Source organism: Ciconia boyciana, chromosome 7, assembly GCF_034638445.1.
Source record: "Ciconia boyciana chromosome 7, ASM3463844v1, whole genome shotgun sequence".
NCBI lineage: Eukaryota > Metazoa > Chordata > Aves > Ciconiiformes > Ciconiidae > Ciconia > Ciconia boyciana.
In genome coordinates this window covers 16,500,049-16,523,715 of record NC_132940.1, presented here as the reverse complement: position 1 = coordinate 16,523,715, position 23,667 = coordinate 16,500,049, and the positions used below count along the sequence as shown (strand labels likewise).

Below are 23,667 nucleotides of genomic sequence, written 5' to 3'. Positions count from 1 at the left end.
GCAGATGTGCTGCAAATTACTTGTCAAGGGGAAAAAGCTTAAACTTTTCTTCATACAAAGAACTTAAGGTGAGATTCTCATCAGAAAAGTAACTGAACTGGCATTGTGGGCCCCCAAATTTGTTATGCCCCTGTGGTTTCCACACAGATATAAGCCCATTTGGATTTTACTGTAGGCTGGCCATTGTTCCTTTATAATTTAGAACTGTAAAAAAAAATAAAATACTCTGCCACCTGCATAATGTGTCAGCTTTCCACAGAGCACATGAATTATATTCAGACAGTGGATGGAGAACATTTTGAGTAATTTTGTCAGGTACAGACAATCCCCTGCGATATTCAGGTTGCTTTTAACAGTCACAAGAGTTAAGAGGATTTAGAAGCATTCTGTTTGAAGGAAGTGTTCACCTTACATGATCAGGCACAGCTCTTGGACTGCTGTTTCAAGAGTATGTGTATTTATTATACGAATATCTACTGGGAAGACTGTGATGTTTTCTTTGCTCTGAACAGAACAGAAACTCAAAGTATTCTATTTTCTGGCACATTTCAAAATACATAAAAATGTTGTAAATCAAATTTCGGCTTATTTAAAATAAGTAGAGAACCTGAGAGTTCACGTTGTTTCTTACTGAATCACAGTCCAGCAATCTCTGATGCCAGGGTGAGCAGCCTGCCCTGTTACTCTGTTGAGAAGAAGGGCTCACTTCTCACTCCAGTGTCTCGCTTAAGTTATATGAAGTCCAAATAAGAATAGTATGAAAAGTAATATTACAATAGTTACATTATTGTGTAAAGTAGAATTGTTAACAGTATGTGCAGAAATAAGTACTTAATAACTTTAACAAAGGAATTCTGAGCTTTGTAAATATAAATTTTAAGTGTGGGAAATTCCCATTCTTCTACTTGCAAGAGTCTGTGAAAACATAATGAACCTGAAAATACATCTCTATAAAAGCGTTGGATTTTTCAAATATTTAGCTAACATTTTCTTAAAACCTCTATTGCAGCTTATTGTAAGTCTGAAAAGGAACAATTTATTTTCTTTGTAGGTTTGCAATGGAGAGCACCTGTTTTACTCATATTCTTCAGTAAAACCTGTATGTGTTTCACAAAGCACTTTTATATCAGTCAATGAGGCAGTGTTAACAAAGGAGCGGCGTATAGGCATTAACAGTCAGTTAGGTGAGCACAGAGCACCATTAATGCTGCCCTCCCATGGTCTTCAGCAAGGTCAGCATTTAAATTATGTAGTGAGTGTATATATACATATGTATAAAATAAAAGCTGTAAAAGCTCAATTGTTCCTTGACCTAAGAGTTTAGCAATATTTAGAACCTTTCCAGTTACCCTTAGGAAGAGCAACTGATGAGACTACTCATCAAGCTCTTTCGTTCAATCCTTTCCTTCTTTTTAATTTTATGTGTGTGTAACAAAGATGACTTCCTTTCAGTGATTTTTGTGCCCAGGCAGCCTCTCCCTCTGTTGCCTTGGAGAGCCGTTTTTGGGGCTCCTTCTCCTGCTGTCTGCTGGCTTTTTCCTCTCTCTGACACTTGTACATGGGTTCTCTTTGCTCTCAAACAGTAGCAGTGAATCCACTAAGCACACATGGGTTTAACTGGCTCAATATTTGCCTTCAGTAGTAACTCCTACTCTTCCCACTTTTCCAGGAAAGAGTGAAAAAGACTGCAGTTTGATTTAACATATAATATTGTATTACTGTGGGCAGTTGCCCACAGATCTGGCCTAGCAACTTGCCTCTATCTGGTGGTCATGTCTATTGGATGAGATGTTTCTGGTTGCTGTTTGGATGAATGTCTCATTTAGCATTCCAAGCAAACCATAATTTTACACTGAGTCAGCCTGCAGAACTTCCTCACGTAGGGACTTCACAGTGCTTGCTCTGGTGCAGGGAAGAGGAAGTGGCATGAAGGCAGGACTAAGAGAGGGGCAGCACCAGTCCGTTCTGGCAGCCTGCAGTCGCACTGGTCTAGGTTAAATGTGAAACGGCATCTGTATGAGGCAATTCTGTGGTGCTTAAACTGATCAATGTACTGGCTGCAAGATCTCTGCCTTCCTCCTGACCTTGTGGAAGGCGTGCTCCCTGCCCCCTCCCTGTGATGGCACTGGTGCTTGTAGGATTCCTTCCTGAGATGATCAAGGACCAATGAAAAATAATGTTTGATGAGGTTAATCTTAATGTGGATTATTGGGATAGGCTTCCTCACTCTCTGTGAACCTGGTGCCAAGACAATGAAGTAGGCAGAGTATGACAGCTTGGGTTTGTATTAAACTGCCATGGAAAAACAGCCTTCTGCTTAAGCTAAGAAAAGGGGTTGGCACTCTCACAATTTGTAAAGTTTAGAAATAAGTGATTAGAATGAACTTCATGATTGTCTCTAATCAAAGATTGGCTCAATGATAGCCACTAACAGCATTCTGTGTAATAGGCTTTTTATGGCTTATAAATTTCTTTTGCTTTTTGAATTCTATTGTTAGCAATCTCAATCACTTTAATAAAGAATGAGATCCCTTCCAAAACATTCATGCTGTCCTACAGATTGAACAGAGATTAAATCCCTGTTATTGAAAGGATGTGATATTTTATTCAATTGATTTTAGGTTTATAAAGTCATTCATGTAATCTCTCTCTATATTTGAAAGGTTTTCTCAATAGGTATGCGTGACAGATAGTGGAAAATTTCTTTTCCTACTCCATACTAGTAGGCTGCAGCAGTGGGTGGTGAGAATATGCTCTTCGACTGTTTTAGTAAAGAGGTGAAATGCCAGGCTGAAATTTATCCTATGTCTTGGTGAAGAAGAAAATAGTGTCTCTTACACGTTTACAGAGTTTAATTTTTGTAAAATCAGAATTCTTTACAAATGTAACTGTGGATGGGAGCCTTGACAGGAGGTACTTCAACTTATGCAGCTTAATTTAAGCATTACAGATATGAGGTCCTCTACTGACAAGTATGTAATTATGAAATACACTGAGCTACACAATTGCTGTGCTTACAAGCAGTTTGATTAATTGTATGTGCTATATTCAGTGAAATTTTAATTATGAAACCAACATTGAAGATTTCAATTGGAGGAATTAAAAACCTATGTGAACAATTTAGTTCTATAGCTATTGAAAAGTCATAGAAAGTAAAGAAGCTAAAGTATCGTCACCAGTAAAGCAGGTATTTGGGAGATAAAGTGTGATATTGTAAAAATAATAGATGTGAGAAACATTGAGTCCAGGAGTCTATATAGAGGAATACTGTATTTGTTTATTAAGCAATTTTTCTTTTCTGTGCATTGCTGTATACAACAGATTAGAAAATTTGAAGTTTTGAACATAGTTTATCCAAAGAAACCTAATGGATGACACTGCCATAGCTCCAGAATAAGTGTTATAAAATCTGTCATGAGTAGATTCCACTAGATAGCTGCTAGTTTAAGAGTAGTGCTGATCATGGAAGGTATTCAGCTAGAAGAAGCATGTAGGTATTTTATTCCTTCGAGTGGGGTCCCAGGTAGTCTATAATATGGAGACGCTGTTAAGGAAAAAGGCATTAGTTACCTCTGAGAACAAGTGAGTGGAGCCTTGAAAAGGCATAGTGTGTTGAGACTGTAAAATGTGGTAGCCAGTTTAGTTAGTTGTGCTCTTTGCAGGGAACATATTATCTGTATGCTCTGGAGATTAGATTATCTGCTGCTTGGTTTTTCTCTGGCATTGAAGAGGGTTTTTCTGCTCTAAAAATGTTATTTGTGGATTAACCCCTTTGTTTTGTGATTCAATTATGATTTCTTGCAGATCTACATCAAGAGTATGGGTGGTTTTGCACATCAGAGACTTACACAGTGGGTTCAGGTTATGAAGTTTTGGGTAGCAATGCTGGATTAAGATATTCCCCATTTTTATACCTCCCATAACTCCATCTACGCTTAGCGATAAGTAAACTTTTCAGCTGAAATTTAAGGTCAGCTGTCAAGACTGCCTCTTGAAGTTTCTGTTGTGAGAAGGGAGATGCATGGAACAGATGAAGAGGGTTAAAGAGAGAAGTTTGTTAGTGAAGCATTCTTGCACATCATCATACTAAATCAAGAGGCAGTTGAAGTATACACATAGACAATTAGTATGGAATAGCTAATGAACTTTAAATTCACCCCTGCTTTCTATGTATTAACTTTCTGATGTACCCAGTGGCTCGGATTTTATTTGTACTGGACCTGCATCTACTGCTACCTGGAACATATTGCACTAAGCCAAGTCTGCAATAGCTATCCAGAACTGGATCACTGTTTTTACTGCCCTGCTGGTTACTCTTCAGGACTGAGGTCACAGCAGGATTGGGATCTCAAACATTAGTTATGAATGGTATGTCAAAAAATTGAGGATGCAGGTGGTACAGCAGTGCTCCAGTTTTAACTATGAATGCCATAGCTTTTCAGCCCCTTAAATGACTGCATTAAAGTGACCTTAGTGTGGAGTAGTTGTGTAATGTCTCATAATAGCATTTTGCTTCATAATAGCATTTCAAATGCCTTCTTACATCTTTCCTACCCCCACTTTAATTTTCTGCTTAATAAACACAGTCAGTATGGTTTTGTTTGTTCAGAAGTGCCAGATGTAGATTTTTGGCAAAATTCACCCTGTAGGAGAGAAACTGTTATTTAAATTATTTTACACCTTTCATAGTGGTAATTCTCACTGGTGCTCATATAAGTAACACATATTTATAACATTTTTATTAATGCAGAATTTATGCCAAATATTGTACTTCAAATTGTTGTAGATCTAGGAAGTACCTAAACCAAATATAAATACAACAGTGTGCACTTTTGTATGCTCTCAAGTTGGATGCTTCAGCGCTGTGTAAACATGTGTCTGTGCATCTCTACGAATTCAGTATTGGACCAATACAGCATTTTACATGTTCCAAATAAGTCCTCCTATCTAACCGTAGTCTCACTGGATTTAAGGATTCTGTGTACATAAAAAATTAGAAATTAATTTATTGGAAGTTTTAATAAATATATTTCTGTCTGTTCCCCTATTTTTAATGCATACAAAACATTATTTCAAAGTAGAGTATTGTTAGTTGCTACATGTTTATACGGAGTAAAAAAATTCAGTACATGGTACAGAATATAATTTTGTTCAATACCTAACATTTCTCCTGAATAAGGAGTTGGGGCTTGATTTTATGTCTCTGTTTTCAGTCCAGTGAGCTTTTTGTGTACTTAGGTATTTGCTGGACTGAAGCGTAAGGCTCCATATTGGATCTTCATGCATATGTTTTTAAACGTACATAAACCCTTCCTGGATTAGACAATGTGATATCTCAAAATAATTTCCAATTTATAATAATTTCCAATTTATTTCAGTTATCAGCTGTATTTAATCAATCATTTCCAACTTAATCAATCATTCCAATTTAATCAATCATTTCCAACTTAAAATAATTTCCAAGTTATTTCAGTTATCAGCTGTATTTAATAAATGCAGCTCTAGTTAAAGTGTTTTGTTTAAACTGCATATTGAAAATGAGACGCAATGTGTCTGTGGTCTTGTCAACTGCCAGTATTCTCTAATGAATGCTGGAGAACTGGGTTTTTAATCTTTGTGTTCGTTTCGCTGAATGTTTACATGTTTGCTTAGCTGAAACTGGAACATTCACATTTTTAAAAAAATTAATATCGATAAATGTTTGTACTATCACAGTATAGAAAAAAAAATTTAGCCTTTGTGATGTGATAGGAGACAAACAGGTCAATCTAAGGAGGTTGGTCAATTAAATATTTGGATGAAAGTCTTAAAAAAAAAAAATGTATACACTTTTTCACTATTTCTGCTGAATTTTCGTAATTTTTCTTTCAGCATCAGATCTCATTGCTCACTTTGCCAGCCTGTCTGCAAAACCAGCAAACAAGCTGATTCTCAAAGCCAAAAGGTGTCCTTTGGCTATAAGCATAAGTGATGGGGAAGCTGGGACTCAGCAATAGGACAGTTGGTGGCTCACCAGCCAGAATAGTTCTTTGCCCAACAACTGTAGAGGCTCTACAATACTCTAATGTATCAAAAGTGTTAAAACACAATTTTAATGAACTGCTTGTGCCCTCTGCTTTGAACATGCTGTCTCTGTATCCCACTTCTTATTTGCATGGGTCACAAGGTGTTAGTTTTCACTTCTGCAGCTCTTTAGTGTCTGTCCCTTCTGTAACCAGCGCTGCTCATTCACTTTCAAGGTGAGTTTCCTGCCTCTCATTAGCACCCATTGGTTATGTGTAAATTTTTATACCAGCCTGGAAGGTGTTCCTAGAAGTGTTCATGCAGCTACTTCATTATCCCTCCTCAAAGCTTTCCAAAAGCTGATGTTCTTCTGCAGGGGCTCCAAAGCTTGGCAGTGGTTATATGGTGGTTGGTTGAGACTCCTGGCTGTTAAGTGTGTGATTTGGTCTCACTGATTGCAAGTTGCATTTCCCTTGTTCCTCAATATTTATGGTAACATTTTTAATGTCTTATCTTGTACTTAGCTTATAAGCTGTTTGTTACAGAGACTGTTAATGATTTTATGTTTTCACACTATGTACTGATTTAATAACTTACACTTTACAGCAACACCCGGAGATCTATCTGAATAGTTATTTAAATATACTTGAGAAGACCTTGAATTAGAGCCTCTGTCTGTCCTTATATAATTGTTACCTTTTAGAGAAGTATTCAAAGTTGCTTTCAGACTGGGAACTAGGGAAGAGTTTTAACTTTTCCTGTGCTGGACTACCATAGCATGGCACATAGTCTGTTATAACGTGTTTAACAGCACTTTGTGTGGTAAATTTTCTGGTTGCAGCAACCAAGAATAGATTAGACTGGATTTACAGTGCCAGTACTTGAATGGTGTTCGTTGTAAGTGTCTGGATGGCTTGGTGGCTGAAAGGTACATTGCCTGGCTGCCAGTATGTGTGATACTCAGTGCTCTATTTTTTAAAAAATACAAATGGAAATGAGCTTCTCAACATGTATGCTCTTAATCTCTGCTATATTTGAAAGAATGGTTTCTCCAAAGCCTGTTACAATAGATGTGTTCCCAGTGAAGGTGAACATTCCTGAGTCTGCTGTATCTCATTTTTTTTCAGATTAATCGTGCCCCAAGCTTTGGAACTGATCAAAAAATAGACTATGATGTAAAAAGAGGTGTTCTGCTAAATGCATTAAAGCTTCTCAACATACGGTAAACTTGTCGTCTTTTCTTCAGTCTGGCTCTCTCTCTGTTGCTTTGATTATTATTATTTTTTTTTTTAATTTGAACTGGACTAGGAGAAATGAAGACCTTTTTTTCCAGCTTCATATTTTCAAAATGTAAATGTTTCCCTTGCTGTCAGTTGTGCTATTGAAATTAACCCAAATTATTTTTTCTTCTTGCTCATATGCTTGCAAAAAATGAGTGGTAATAGTCACTTTTGTACTTTTTTTAATGATTTTTCCAACAGGTCTCAAAGTGGGGATATGAGTGCAGTCATGGGCACGTGGCCACACAGGAAATTTGCTTTGGCAATAGTTTCACATACAGTCAAAAGCCATAGAATCATAGAATCATTCAGGTTGGAAAAGACCTCTAAGATCATCTAGTCCAACCGTCAACCCAGCACCTCCATGACTACTAAACCATGTCCTCAAGTCCACATCTACACGTTTTTTGAACTCCTCCGGGGATGGTGACTCCACCACCTCTCTGGGCAGCCTGTTCCAATGCTTGACCACCTTTTCAGTAAAGAAATTTTTCCTAATATCCAATCTAAACCTCTCCTGACACAACTTGAGGCCATTTCCTCTTGTCCTATCGCTAGTAACTTGGGAGAAGAGACCGACACCCACCTCACTACAACCTCCTTTCAGGCAGTTGTAGAGAATGATAAGGTCTCCCCACAGCCTCCACTTCTCCAGACTAAACAACCCCAGTTCCCTCAGGTGCTCCTCATAAGACTTGTGCTCTACACCCTTCACCAGCTTCGTTGCACTTCTCTGGACACGCTCCAGCACCTCAATGCCCTCAATACACTCAACTGCATAGCCCTCTACAGGAAAACATTGTAGTTGGGATATGTTGGAGAAAATCTACACTTCAGGAAAATAGATACAGCCATGTTTGTACATTAAATTATGGTACAGAGTCATTACAGTACGCCTTAAAGTGTGAAAGTATTGTGGCCATAAAAGTTAATATTTTAAAAAAATTCTCAATGAGTGTTTCAATTCCAATTTTATATCATAAACCACACATGACTGACTGAAAAATGCAGATGATATACTTGAGGTGAAAGTGCATCTCATCTCAGCTGCATTGGATTGACATACCTTAATATAATCTGTGTTTCAGGACAAGTGATAAAAGGAGAAATTTAGCTCAACAGAAGGCTGAGGCTCAAAAAAGACTGTATGGTCAAGGTTCAATGAAAAAACTGTTGCCAGGTTCCTCAGACTGGGAGAAGCAGCGCCACACACTGGAAAGAAGAAAAGAAGAACTGGTAGGAAGGAAAAAATGTGCTGTTTCTTGCCCAGGGCTTATGCTCTCATTCTTTTAATTGTAATTTTCTTGATTTGTAGAAGGAAAGACTTGCACAAGTACGTAAACAGATTTCCAAAGAGGAGCATGAAAATAGACACATGGGGAACTACAGGTATCTATTTTTGACTGTATTAATAGGAAGTATTCAATGCATTCTTTAGGAATAATGGAAACAAGTATTTATGGTAGATGGTGATTTTCTGCCAAAAATGTGTAGGCATTTATAGAAAATAGATACATGTACACCAGGTAGTAAAGTTTTTTTTTTCAGATAGTTGTTTTTTTGATTTCAAATTTTTGCATGCACTTGGGAATTTATATGATGTCAATCACTCTAGTGTTTGTGCAAGACATTTGCTTGAAAGACATGATTGTTCACATTCAGTGTACCAAGAACCATGACTGTCATTATGGACCTGTTCTATAATCACATATGATGATTCTTATCTCTAGCAGGGGACTATATAGGGGTGTGAGTATTCCCCTATAAAAATTCAAATCTGAATGTTATCTATGAGGCTTGCCAAAAGTTAAGAAACTTTATTGGTGCTTCCATCATTTTTGATAGAATGGCATTTGAAATACTATATTCATATTTCTGCACTTTGATTTTGGATTTTAGTAGGCTTAAACATCAGTATCTTCAGATTCCTCGGTAAAATTCATTCAAAAGGAGGTTATAACTTACTGGTTGTAATAGGCATTGGCTAGAAAACAAGATTTTTGTTTTATGACGTTTTTATTATTATTATTATTTCTTGGTATTTGCTTCAGTGAGAAGTGAAAGTAAGGCCTATGAGTATTTGATGAAAGGGAGTGGAGTATGGCTAGGAAGAGATGGTGGGAGCGTTTGCCCACTCTTTATAACTTTCATCCAGGACGTGGGACGTCTGGGTTCACATCTTTTATTTTGAATTAGTCAGAATGCCTTTACTGCTGTTCTTCATTTCTGCTTTTTTGAGCAGATGTTCTATAATTCCCAGTAAAGTTCTCATTTAAACAGATGGATGTTTCTGTGAAATTTTCATTTTTGATGAATTAATATTTTGCTTACAAAAAGTCTTTCTTTAACATTCCCAGTTTTAATTATATCCTTTCTTGACATATGTGGAGCTGAACTAGTAAATACCCCCCCCCGATGAAGCAGTTATTTTCATGCTACTTAGACTATAAGAAAGAAAAATGTCATGATGCTTTAATACGTTTTGCTTTTTTGATAACTTTAAAGTCTAACTTTTTAAGTGATCACATTTTAGGTTGCTTATTCAGTTCTTGACTGAAAATGAGCCAAGTGTTCTCTTTACTTAGCTTTTTGGTTAATGTAAATCAATAAAAATAGAAAAATATTTTTTTTTTTTTCCCTCAGGAAAAAGTGGTGTTGTTTCTTGAGGAATGTGCACATGTAAAAGGGCAGAACAGCTTTGTGTTTTCTTATTACCATGTGTTTGCAAAAAGGCTGAAGAATCAGCAGAGCCTGAGAAGTAAAGGAATCTTGGCTAGAGATGCAGAGAAATTTTATCTAAGCATTATACAGTATTTTCTCCTTGTGATGTTCTCCTGCAGAGCAGGACTAGCTTCTGTTGGGCATTGGCATAGAATCATGGAAATTTTGGGTGCTAGTATTGCTGCATGGATTAATATTGCTTTCTGAATAAAAATCCAGAGAAACCTCCATCAACCTCAGCAGGCTTTGATTTAATCTATGGATGTCAAGTTCAGCAGTTGGCTTAGTCAAGTGTCTGTCTGCAAGCACAACTAGCCCACTGATTCCAGTAGGAGTCCTGGGGTGGTCAAAGTAGGAGCCATGCTTTCAAGCATTTGTGAATTTATGAGGAACTGAAAAGGATGTATATGACTTTGAAATGGCCCTTAGCTGCAGTATATTTCTACATATATTAAAATGAATATCGTTTCTTTAAAGTATTGTTCAATGGCACTTTTTCAGCAGTAGAATCAACACCATTAAAAAGTGTTAACTGCAACTAGATTAGAGCTCCTACAGGTATTTTATGCAAACTGGAACCATCTTCAGTTTGCTGTAGAACTGCCCTGAGTCTAATCGGATCATAACCATCCTTTTTTCATTGCAACAAAATAATCATGAAAGATACCTTTTCAAGGAGGAAAAGACTGAAAAGGAAGAAGGAGAAGGAGCCTTGTAAAAAGTTCACAAAAGATCCACAGAAACATAAAAGTCACATAAGGCCAGTCAATATATAAATGGTTCCTATGCTTTGTACAGTGCAGGCAGCATTAACTTAGGGATTACTCCTTACAACACATTAGAAATTAGTCTTCCACCTTCATCATTTCTGGCTGTGTTTCAGGCATTCATGACAAATGGATTGGAGTGATTGTCTTCAAAGCCCATTGTTGCTTGATGAGCATGAATAAATCACCAAGTCCTGCTTCTGATATTGTCATAATCTCCTTACCTGTGATTTTAGAGAATAATGGCATAGCTGCTCTAATGGAAAATCAAGTCACCCTGTACGTCCGTGTACCAGAACAATTATTTTTTCTTATAGTATCTATTTCTTCCTGTTCATTTTTTTGGAGGATTTAGCATTCAAGTGCAGTACATATTCAATCTTTAATTTACATCATGCCCATTAACTCAAAGCAATTGTTCAGATTTTCCCTGTTTTGTGTCCTTTTATTGCTAATACAAATTATTTTATGGCTCTGCGTTTTACATGCAATATTTTGTTAATATTTCATGAATCATTCCCACCTGCATGTGTCATTCACACCCACTGAAATTTCAGGGTACTGCAAAACAGTTTTGGTATATCCCTGGAATGACCTGCATGGTATTTCTTTTGACTGGCTAATTGCTGGTTTAAACATGAATGTGTTCACTGAGTTAAAATTAGATTTAAAGAGCAATGTTCAGAGTATATATTTTATGATACGATATTATATAATTATTATAGATGGGATGCGTATGCATTATAGAAGAGACTGTGAATTAGCTGCATTACTTTTGTTCCTAGTGTGATAAGTAGCTCAGCTTCTATCTTAAACTCATTTTTTTTTTTTTTTCCTATTTTAGGCGAATTTACCCTCCTGATGATAAGACATTACTTGAAAAGTATGAGAGTTTGTTAGCCACTGCTTTCCAGACGTTTCTTGCTGGGAGAGCAGCTTCCCTTCAGCGAGAAATGAATAACCCTTTAAAAAGAATGAAGGTACTGAAGCACAAAAAGTATTGGCTTTAGGAGTTATTTATCTTGGAATTCATGACCTTGTGGATTAGTTTCATGATAATCACGTGTGATGGCTAATAAATAGCATTTGATAATGTTTCCATCATTTTATTATTATTCTTTGTGCAGCTTGTGGGCCAGATCCTTGAATCTGGATGAACTGCAGTGGACCCAGGGTGGAGACAGGCTAGATGGCTTTAAGCTACTTTACCATTTCCCTGATCCTCAGCCTTACCCCTGGCCAAACCAGAGGTTGGCAGAAACTGCTTTTGAGCTGGTAATTGCCTCCTTCTTCCTCCAGTAATGTCCCCAGCCTATTCATCCACTCGTATGGACTGGAATGAGAGATTCATAAAACCAGCTCCACTAATTTAAGGCATCCAAAAACTCTGCCTGATTGTCTACTTATGTAGTCAGAGATAAACAGTAGGAAAATGGCTACATTTAAAATAACCAACTAATGTGACTTAATTTGAAATCTGAGAAATAATTTCCTGTCTTTGTAGTTGGCATCATCCAGCAGTTTTACAGGAATCTTTGTTCAACCCTTTCTTCAGACTTTAATAAATGTTAACACTTGATTTTAACTTTCAATTTCATGTTGATTGCAAGCAGAGATGCATGCATCAGAAGAAATACTTTTATATCCTCCTGTGGAGGAATTCATAGTCTTATTTCAGGAATTAGTAATCAAAGTAATTTCAAATTCCTACCAGTTGGTGCTTGAACTTTGGAAGGATAGGATATGTTCTGCTTTGAATTAATTGTAGCAAAATTCCCTTTTCTAGGAGGAGGACATTTTGGATCTTCTGGAGCAATGTGAAATAGATGATGAAAAACTAATGGGAAAATGCACCAGGCAGCGAGGACCTAAGGTATTTGACTTTTAGATACCAATTTTTTATTTCACTCTGTACAGAAGTAATCTGAGAATTTTAAGTGGGGAATTTAGTTAGTTGATCCTGGTGGAAGTTTTCTTCCTCAGACTGTTGTTAGCCTGGTTATTTTTGAAGTATGAAGAGGAGCATAACTACCATTTGTCCAACTAAATCCCATTAAAATTTTAACTGGATATGAGATCCTTCTTTTCTTCTCTAAGCTATTTTGAGGAATTGTCGAGCATGGTAACAACTGTTGTACAAGAGATTGCTTGATTTCAGTGTGTGAAATGATTTTTATATCCATAGCCTATCTCAAAAGAATGCTTGCATCTTTAATTGATTAGTTCCACTAAGGAATTTTGAGATGGGATAAGAGGCACTATGGAAGCTCAAAGGATTAATTATAATTATGATGTATCTATAGCTTGCTTACTTACTAAAAGGGTTGTACAGTATATCTTGGAGCCTGTTTCGTATCCAAAACCTGCTTTTAAAGTAAATGTATATTATTTTTAGCTTAATTCTTTCTGGTTGTGTGCATAGCTCATGCAAGTCTTTGCCTTAAATACACTGCATATCTCTGTAAGCCGGTAAAGATAAATAGTTCGGGCTTGGCTAAAATAAGTAAGTTTCTTATATCCTGCAAACGTTTTAGGTCAAGTCTGCTTAGAAGAGCCTGAATTTATGTTCCTGAGCTCTGATGGATTTGTTTATGGATGCATGTAAATTTTTTACAGCATTTTACGTTTCTGAGAACATGGTGTACAAATCTGGGAATTTCTGTACGAAATGAAAGCTGACAATTGTCCTGAGCTTGCAGGGGTACTTTATATATGTGCAAGAATCCAACGAGCTACATCTTATTACAGATGTGCATACTGGAAAGAGGATCTGCGTACCCAATCTGGTATTAAGATAGATTTGCAGGAACCTCATTACAAATATGGGGATTTTGTGAGCCAGTGCTTTAACAGTGATGGATTCATTTAAAGAAGAGAAAAAAAAAAATCCAGTCCACCCTAGTAACACGCTCAACCCACATTCTTCAGGGATTCTTTTTCTTGAGGTTTTGTTTTCAGTTCTTTAACATGGGTCACTTAATTCAAGTTCAACATCTCAGTCACGTTTTTCCTTTTTCCAGAAGCCTGTCTTTTCCCAGCAGCCCTCAGAGAGCATCTATCTGGTTGACTGTATGCACACAGACTTGATCTATACTATAGCTACACTGGTTGCACATGAGCCACTCCCAAGCTGGAGGCCATAAACATTTAATAGGGTACTGAGCCCAAATTGAGAAGTCTGTCTTAATTAGTTTTAATATGAAGTTTGATCAATTTATGAGTGAGACTACATGACTTGGTTTTCTTTTATAGCAGGCAAATGGATTCCATAGCTTACAAGCTGCTCTACTAGTACAATATTGTTTGCACTTACGGGAGAAAGAAAATTGCGTATGACCAAAATTTCCACTTTTTTTTTTTTGCCATAAAATTGATGAAATCAAAAGGAAGGCTGTAAAACTCATCTTCTTGTAATCATAAAATCCTACAAATAAAGATTCATTAATGTATCAAAAAAGTAACACATGTAAGATCTGATAGAGAAAACGAACCTGAAGGAACAGTACTTTTCACGTCATGTTACCCAACATGAAAGTTCTTTCAGAAGGTCATAAAGTCCTGTCCTCTCTTAAAAGTCAGTGGCTGGCCTGCTGACAGAAGCTACTGTTAGGAATTCAGATGCTCTGCCTTGGGCGCACTCTCTTCCTTGGAAAAAGGAACAATTGGGACTCAGAAAACTCTATACAGAACAGCTGGAATAGTTAGGAGAGAGAGGGATGTTCCTCCTCATCCTCCTCCATACGTAGAAACGTATCTATACATATATACATACCTACATGTATCTGAGGGGTAGAGTGGTGTGTGTGTATAAATAAGCTTTGCATATAACAACTATTCCATATTTGCTAGGAATTTCAGCCTTATTTTTATATGAACGTGATTAGGAGCTCAGAGTAGAAAACAAGTCAAGAATTTCCCAGAATGAAGGCATTTTTGCCGCAATTAAAATACTACTGAATTCTACTTACATTGAGAAATACATTCTGGAAATGTCTGGTTTATTTGTAGCCTCTAGAGGGCACCTTATCCTTACACACGGTAAGGTTTACACGTGTTTATTGCATTGCACCTGTTTGTGCAGAAAAAAGAACTAAGGAAATAAAATAACATATTTTAGAGGAAATGAGCAATTACTTTTATTTTTATTCTTCTGATATAAAATCAGATGAGTTTAATCAAACAAAAATGAGGTTAGTGTAAGGGAAGAATCAAGGTGATTAGAATTGCTAAGCAATCAAATATCTCTTATTTTAAGAGGTCAGTTTAAACCCAGATCTAGCTATTATTTGTCATTATTGCTTTTTGTAATTTCTTTGACCTTTTTGTTCTTCTTTGTTAGTTGATGTGAAGTCTTGGTCAGGATGTTCTTATTGTTTAGTGTAGAATGTGTAAGGAACATGCATATGATAAGTGGGAATGAGATTTACCTTAAAGCCCCTGTGAGTTTTGATTGAAAGTGTTTATTATACTTTGTATAACTCATGAGGAATGTCTGATCAATATATCTCCATGATACACAGCATTTCATGATTAGGACAGCTATTTTTGAGAAAGCAGTAAGTGTTGAGGCACCTTAATTTGTCCTTTTGGCAGGTAAATAGATATCAAAATATTCTTTGTGTAATCTGGACAATTGCCAGGGCTCTCCTCAATGCACTGTACTTCTTCAACTCTTCCTTATCTGGTCTAACAGCTGGGGCTTGCATAAACATACTGTCGCTTTTAAGTTAGTGGCAGAAATCTCTTTTCTTCCTTGGCTGGAACAGAAGTTTAGGTAGACTATGTTTAGTCATAAAGTGTATCTTGCAGAACTAGTGTCTTTGGGGCTTTGTTCTATTGCCCTTCACAATAAATCTTGATACATTACATTATGCTAAGATAATAGGGCAATTTAAATTCACCCTGAGAGTTCTTCTATTTCACTCTGGCCCAAAATATGTTCAGAAATTACGATATTAATTTTTTTAAGTCCGAGTTTTAATTGCAGTCCATTAGATGACTAGGAAGATGAGGCCATCACCATAGCTTCTTATAGCTGAGAGTTACTGGAAAGAAAGAAAATGTAGGAAAAAACAGTGACCACATGAGCCTTCTTAGGGTAATAGACATAATGGAGGATACTGCATTTTTCTTGTCTGCCTGATGGTAGATGGAAGAAGAAAAATTTTCATTTGTAGTTTATGTTCTTGCATCAGTTTCTCTGTCTCCTACTTTTTGCTTTTTGTCATGCAGTATCCCTGGTAATAATAGCGCAAGATTAATTACCTAATGACACTGAATCCCATGTGCATATGGGACGCCAAATACACCTCGCATAGCTTGCTATATTCTTCCAGTTTCTGCTTTCTGCAGGATGTGGGTTAATCACTTTCTCTTTCACAAGTGTACCAGCCAAAGTTCCCTGATATATTTCTTTACTTCACATTGATCATTGTTGAACTATAGCTTCAGTTATTGCAAATATCAGTGAGGGATTGAAACTGATTGTAAATGGTATTCTGTATCCCTTGACTTATGATGTGAAAATATAGTTCAATATGTCTGGTAGTGTAAGTCATACTTGAAATAAAATGATTTTTTTCCCCTTACTATGTTATGCTGCTCTTCATGTGAGAAAGATTAGGATTACTGTGTAGTGAATTTAATGAAATATTTAAGCATTTGTTTGAAAATTAAGGACAAACTTCCAATCTAATTTGGAAGGGTTTAAATATGTACAAATGAACCTGCCTAAATCAGGGACCTAGTGTGATAGTAAAGTGTTATTTTGGGATTATGAAGGAATTTAATTTCTTGGGTGGTTTTTCTTTTTTTTTTTTCTTTTTCTTTAGCCCTTGTGTTCAATGCCAGAAAGTGCACAGCCCTTAAGAAAACTGAAGAACTACAATAGTGATAGTAGCTGTGATAGTGGTAGCAGTATGTCAGAATCAGGAGAAGAAACTGAAAAGGAAGATCACAATGAAAAAAAAGAGAAAAAAGTTTCATATGATCTTGAAGAAAATAAATACAAATCTTTAGAACGATCAGGTAAGTTAAATGATCACTTTTCCAAGTAAGTCTGGCATTCACGATGAATTATATAAAATGCTTCAGTATTTTAGAATGTATCAACATTTGTAACTCAGGGTTAAATACTAGTTTGCTTGTTTCATCTTCTTTCAAATCTTTTCTAAATTAATGAAAATTAATTTTAAAAAAAGGAAAAAATGAATATTCTTTTGCCAAGAATGCTAAAGAGAAAAATACACTCGGGCTACACTTGGAAATGGTGTGAATGTTCCTCTTTGCTCTTAGATATTTTTTTTTTTTTGAGCAGGTTGTTATTTTTTCCCTGTAAAAGGTAGTCCTATTAAGCTTGAATTTGCTGGAATGTAGAAAGGATAAAGAAATATATCTGGAGACATAGAAGGTAATATATTCCAGAAGAGATCCCTCTACAGATTTTTTTTGTGATTGTTTTCTTGCTTGCTTCAGAGGATAGTGTGAGTGTGTTCTGTTGAACATGGTAGATACAGCATATTATTTTTTAGCAGTGTATTGTCTCAAAGAATTTCATCATGTAATTGCACACATATAACACTGCTTCTGAAATTTTATTTTTCATAGCAACGTCCTTTATTTAGCAGAAGACTGAATTAAAAAACTGTACAGCTATGCAGGAGCAGATGAGGGAGACCAGATCTGCAAATGTGGGATCCATCAATCAAATTTTCTCTCCTGCTTCCATATTCTTACAGTCAGGAAGCCACACACAGTAGCCATGTACTTTTTGACCTATAGGGCATATGGACTCTGTCATAAATCTGATGCATGTTATAGAGGACTGGAGTCTACCTGATTAAAGCTTACTATGAGGAAGAAATAAATGTTCTTATAGAGTATGTAAAGTATATATTATTAGAGGATCTGACATGACTGACTGCTACATATATCATTGTTAGTCAACATACATTATAGTACAACATATATGCACACACGTTGGTCATACATGTTGTTAGTGACAAAGACTGAAAAATGGGTGTTAAAAGAATAATAAGTAATTGCATAATTCAATTAATTTGTCTGCAGGTAGAATGAACTGGAAACCTTCGATTAAAAATATAAAATCTCCATCATATTCGTCCCCCACATCATCCACAGGTCCAATAAGGCGTTCTGTAAGCTGCCCTCGTTCAATATCAATATTGACTATGCAGTCTCAAGCAGCTGAGCAACGTCCCTTTTCAGCCAAAGCATCTCTGCAAATCCAGCGTGCATCCTCAGTGAATAGGTCTCATTCTTTAAATCGCAGCCCATCTTCAGCCAGAGTCTCTCAGACACCCAGCTTGGGAACTATGAACACTTCAGGGGTGAGTTAACATAGCAGTTACATTCAAAATGTGTCGCATTTCTCTAAAACGCAATAAATACATTACTAATTTTTACAATGTTGGGAAAATCTGAGGTACTGTAGTCAATGCTATTTTGATGGAAACTCAGGAATATAAGATCTCTAGACCTGCATATGACTTACAGTGAGTGCTAGCTGTGATGTTTCAGTGTTTCTGGTGCAGCAATACACATGTGATATTTTGTGCAAATGGAAATCTTAGCATTTTTGTCACTGGAAACCTGCTCTCCTAAATAGTTTTTTGAAGATAGAAAGAATTTTTATCTCTTCTAAAAAGTTTCTGTGGTTTGTCTGGGGACTGCTGGTTCTGAAATAAGGATGTACCTACCTTCAAAATCTTTACAGTAACAAAAATACATAAATATTTCAAAACCAGTATATACTCCAAGGGTAAATACATTGTACCAGAATAAAACATCAGTAAGACTTTGTATGGGTGTCCATTGTAGAAGAAGATGTAATTAATTTTCAACCTACTGTACCTAATTTGCACATACTATACCACTGCAGTAGAGCTCTACTTCCAAAGAGAACAATTTAAAATTTATAGATAGTTCTTGCTGTCTTTAGGATTTGCCACTAAAATAACTGTCTTGGAAGCCATCATTTTTTTTAAAGTGAAGATAAAACTTCTTTCATTTTGAAGCCTGTCCCTGAGACAGACAAGCATTTAGACTCACGTGGTCTAACTAAATAATTAATAGAATAAATAGATCAGATTAAAAACCTTTAGGTGTTTGGAATTTATGTGGTTAGTTGTAATTTCACAATGTACTTCTGAACCATATACTTTTTCCTTTTGTGACCAGACTGTCATAATCTTTGGTATCTCCTTCACAACCCAGGCATTTATGCTTTTGTATTTGCATGGTGGACCACATACCCGCTTATCCCTACGCAGCATTTGCTGGGATTGGTCCCCAACCTCATTCAGTATTGTACTGGGTGTTGGTGCCAGTGCATTCATGCTTTGGTGCCTGACCTGTATATTTCAACACCCAAATAATTCATCTGGAGATGGGGCAAAACAAATTGGCACTTTTAATCCGTATTTGCAGCCTTTCTCTATTGTGCTGAGCTTTGATTGTGAGAAATCCTTTTGTAATGATAATTAACTTGCTTCATAGTATTTACTATCTCTAATAATCATTTTTATCTGGTAGAACACTCATTGTCTGCTTTGCCTGTGAGGCTTTGTCTAAATGATGAAAAAGGATCCTTTTAAAATTGTGTGCTGACATCTTGTGAAATACTCCTTAACATGGTTTTCCATCTTTAAAGTCAGCTAATAGAATTGGGAAGACATTAAGATTGTGTCTTCACCACAACGTGTTAAACGTATTTTTTATCACATTAGCTATCTCAAGTTTAAAAAGTACCCTTTTATCATCAAGATGTACTCTGAGAGTTTAATGAGACAGGGCTAATATAGATTTTTCTATTCACATTAACTCTATATCAAATACAAATTACTGAAAGATTAAAAAGTCTCTTACCATCTGACATTAAAAATGGTCTACTCACTTAAATTAACATTAGTAAGAAACCATACTCTCTTTTCCATTGAGAAAGCTTCACCACAGAAATGATCTTGATATGCAGAACAACTATGTGAGGTGATAGAGCTTAGATTATGCTTCTTAAAATAATGTGACTAAAATTACTTACAGAATGGATAAGAACTACTTGTAATTTAGCACTGTATTGTGAATGGGACTCTGTTCATAATTATTTTTGCAACTAAGAATAATATACTATATATTACTGCTAGAATAAAATTAAAATTGATAAACTGTAACTTACTAAGAAGAAATCATTTATGCTTAATAAAGTATTAGTTTATCTATCCTTCGGGCAAGAAAAGAGCAGTGTATTGCCGTTTTTGGAGGCTGCTGAGATCCAAATGTACTAAAGGTATGGAAACTAAGTTTAGAATAAGCCATTTACAGTTGGGAATTACAGACACGTTATTACACCAGTTATAAACAAAAGTGGATTTGGAAATATTTGCTATCTTATTTCAGCCACATTATTATATATCGTATAGCAAAATATTTTATTATGCTTGAAAATATTTATCACTTACTTAAGCAAAAATATCCTTAAGTAAGTATTGTAGTTCTTACAAAATACAAAGATTTAAAATGCCTAAAAATTTTGCATTTCACTCTTGAAAAAAACATAAAATTAAGCCCACTTGATCTTGCAAATGCAGAAGTACGCAAAAGTAAAGAAAGAGGATCAGAAATACTTCTAACTAGTGTCTAAGATTTAAAGAAAACCCCAAACCCCTCCAGAGATGGTCTTACACAGACACTGTAGAGGTTCAAGTTGGTGTTGGTATAAAAAGCACTGATATTTTAAACAAAATCCTAGACAGTCAAAGACACTGTCAGAACCCCCACTGACCAAAGTAGGAGCAGTGTCCTTACTTTTTAATGCTTCCTGAATTCTTGGCACAATGACATATAATTGGCAGTTTCTGTTAAATTGTTGCAGTGAAGAACTGAAAGGAAGTTTTTTATGACTAATAATTTCTTTTCATTATGTTGAATTTAAATTGAAAGTCTGTTTTCTAAAGTTGAAATTTGTATTTTAAATGGTGTGCATCATAAATAGCAAATATATATTTGCTCATTCTGTTTCAAACAAACGTACATTTGAACTGTTTTTCCTGAATTTCTTGACAACTGTAAGTAGTGGTGATGCACTAGTGTACATGAGGCATATGTGTGTATATTAGTTAGGTCTATCCACTTTAATAATGTATTTTATGTCACCCTATTTAGAATTTATTTTTGTCAAGGAAACATCTTTGTAATGTGATCTAATGACACGCCTGAAATTTTTCCTCTGCCTCATATTGGTTTTTAGAGTGAGTCTTTGCTGCAACAGAAAACAAAAGAGCAAGAAGTTGCTTTGACAAAAGAGACTCTTCTCATTATCAATGACATGAGAATGAAGTTCCCAGGTAAAACAGATGAAGAATCAGAATTAATTATAGAAGATGTAAGTATCTATAAATAAAAAAGAAGAATTACACTGTTTAGGCCACTAAAATGAAGGAAAGTAGAAAGCTCAAGTTATGATTCATGAGCTCCTGTGGCCTTGAAACTTCCATAACTCAGGATAATTAAAAAGATTTCAAAAGCCTTGGAGCTTTGCATACTTTCTGACCTTAGAAGAGCAGCACTGAGAACATTCCTATGTCTTTATAAAATACATGAGAAACAATCAGGAAGGTTAGGAAAATTCAGTTTTTCATTGTGGAGAAAGTTCAAACTTTTAAGTAAGCTAAGGAGAATGTTACAATTCATTAACAGTTTATATTTCATCTGATATTGTTAGAACAGATCCTGACATGTTTAACTTGCTCTTGAATAGGCATACTAGAGAACTCAGAATGGTATGCTGCAAGGCAAATTGGAAGTTTGCTAGTCATAAAGAACACCAGTTAGACTCTTTTTGGCTCTTCTAGTTTGCCAGCTTACCCTTTCTTATGTCCAGCATTGTCGTGAGTCTCATCATTTGGTATCAAAGACTTGTGAAACAATGCCCAAGGGCAATTAAAGGGCAATTAAAAAGCAACACCTAATATTCAGATATATAAGCAGAAAATACATGGTATCTAAATCCCTTTTAAATATCTAGTGCAAAGAAACTAACACCAGCTTGGAAAAGAAAAAAAAAATGAAGAGAGTTCTTTTCTGTCTCGTAGAGATATGGAGGGATCTAGTAATTTAAATTAACACCTGTATTCTGATGTAGTAAGCACAGTCCGCAGTGTGTTAAAATTAATCTCATTCATTATCTGGTCAGAAGTGTCCTTTGCTCTGTGAGCTTTCAAAATGTTGATTGTGTCTCTAGTAATCTGTGCAACTTCATCCCAGTGGAAAGGAATTCTCCTGTAATGACGGTTGATTTGGGTGATTCTGGAAGATAGCATTAATAACTAGCATATTTAGTTTCTCAGAATCAGAAATAAAATGCTTCATTAAAATTTTCTCCTTCAGACACATGAGAGTGTGTGTGCATTTCTGTATGTATGGGAGTGTGTGTGTATGCACTCCATCTAGTGGTGCTTTCTTATACAATGTTAGCATGGTTATAAATGCACTTTCTTACTGCAGAATTATTTTATAAATTTGGCCTTAAGCAGTTTCTGATGGGAAACAACATTTCATCATGGAAGGAAACAAGTAATGGTATATTAGTTGTAAGTGAGGCAGAACTTGTCGTAGGTCTGGAATGGAATAGAAAGATAAAACAACAAAATGAAAATAAAAATGTATGTTCATAGCTCGAGCTATTTTGAAAGCACTTAGACATCATAAAAGGAGAGTATTGCAGTTTGTATATGATCATTTATAGAAAGGATGTTTTCAAGGTATGTCTGATGTCCTTTCTGCAGCAAAAAACCTCACTATTTAAATAGATTAACAGTTATGCATTATTGAACTTACTGCTGTATTCAGGGAATCTGAGCTGAATCAGTCAAGGCAAATTTCTACTTACTTTGTAGTGTATGACTGTCAGAATCAGGTGGAAAAGAGAGTAGGATTAAACTGAAAGATTGCACGTCTTTGCAAATGTTGCCCCACATAAATTTGCAAATATTTTTTTATTTCTTTTAGAGAAAAGTTATTTTCACAGAGGTCTTTTAGATGCTCATGCTTTTTAGCGTTAGGAACGTTCATGAATGAAATGCCAGATTTCAGTTGTTTTTATGTGTATTTTTTATCTGTGTTTCGCAATGACTACAGATTATGGATAATTGGAAGTATCATAAAACAAAAGTGGCATCCTATTGGTTGGTAAAACTGGATTCTGTAAAGCAACGAAAAGTAAGTGACATATATTTCGTTTTCTGAAGATCATCCGAAGTAGACGCACAGCAGTGTTTCTAGTGGTGTTTAGCAGTAGCTGGGAGTGACTTGAGATGCTAAAATACTGGCTGTTAATACTAACATATATATGAATTAATTCCATTGCAAGAAATTATGTTGCTCCATATTTAGACAAGGATAATTATCCTGGAATATAATTTCAAAAACAATTTCTTAAAAAATTAGTCTCTTGAAAGAAAAGCAAACAAATAAATGATTAGTGCTCACGTACGTAATTTTTAGCAAACATTCTTAGAAGTGTATTGATTCAGCAGATTTGATTGATAAGGGATAAACCAGTCAGCAGTTTCAGACCAGGCATATTAAAAGTCCATTAGAGTTAGTGATACTGCACTTGATTATTTGAGTCTTTGACCCACAGTATTGCAACAGATCATGTTGAATAAAAAATAGACCTGCCAAGCAAAGATTATTGACATTGTTCTCATGTTGAAGTAACTGTTTAGTCTTGCAAAGGACTAATTATATTTGTTTATTGTTCTGTCTTCACTCGCCTGCTATCTAGGAGCTACTGTTGTGCATCTAAAGAGTTTTTAATCTGTTTAAAACCTGACATACGGTAGTATGTCAGTTATATCTGTATGTCGTATGTCAGTCAA

The 23,667-nt window shown here is 35.7% G+C and overlaps 1 protein-coding gene across 7 annotated transcripts in view; it reads left to right on the top strand.

The window, feature by feature from the left end:
- Positions 1 to 23,667, top strand: part of TTLL7 (tubulin tyrosine ligase like 7) — a 77,202-nt gene that overhangs the window by 37,992 nt on the left and 15,543 nt on the right. For 6 of the 7 annotated variants that reach the window (XR_012043499.1, XM_072868307.1, XM_072868305.1 and 3 more), the window contains 9 exons: positions 7,131 to 7,225; positions 8,372 to 8,519; positions 8,599 to 8,672; positions 11,616 to 11,751; positions 12,558 to 12,644; positions 16,603 to 16,798; positions 17,840 to 18,120; positions 21,036 to 21,170; positions 22,925 to 23,005. Coding sequence is in view for 6 of the 7 variants with exons in the window: in XM_072868307.1 (XP_072724408.1) it covers positions 7,131 to 7,225; positions 8,372 to 8,519; positions 8,599 to 8,672; positions 11,616 to 11,751; positions 12,558 to 12,644; positions 16,603 to 16,798; positions 17,840 to 18,120; positions 21,036 to 21,170; positions 22,925 to 23,005 (1,233 nt within the window). In the remaining variant the exon portion in view is untranslated. The remainder of the gene's footprint in view (positions 1 to 7,130; positions 7,226 to 8,371; positions 8,520 to 8,598; positions 8,673 to 11,615; positions 11,752 to 12,557; positions 12,645 to 16,602; positions 16,799 to 17,839; positions 18,121 to 21,035; positions 21,171 to 22,924; positions 23,006 to 23,667) is intronic. The other variant, XM_072868304.1, reaches the window with a different exon arrangement.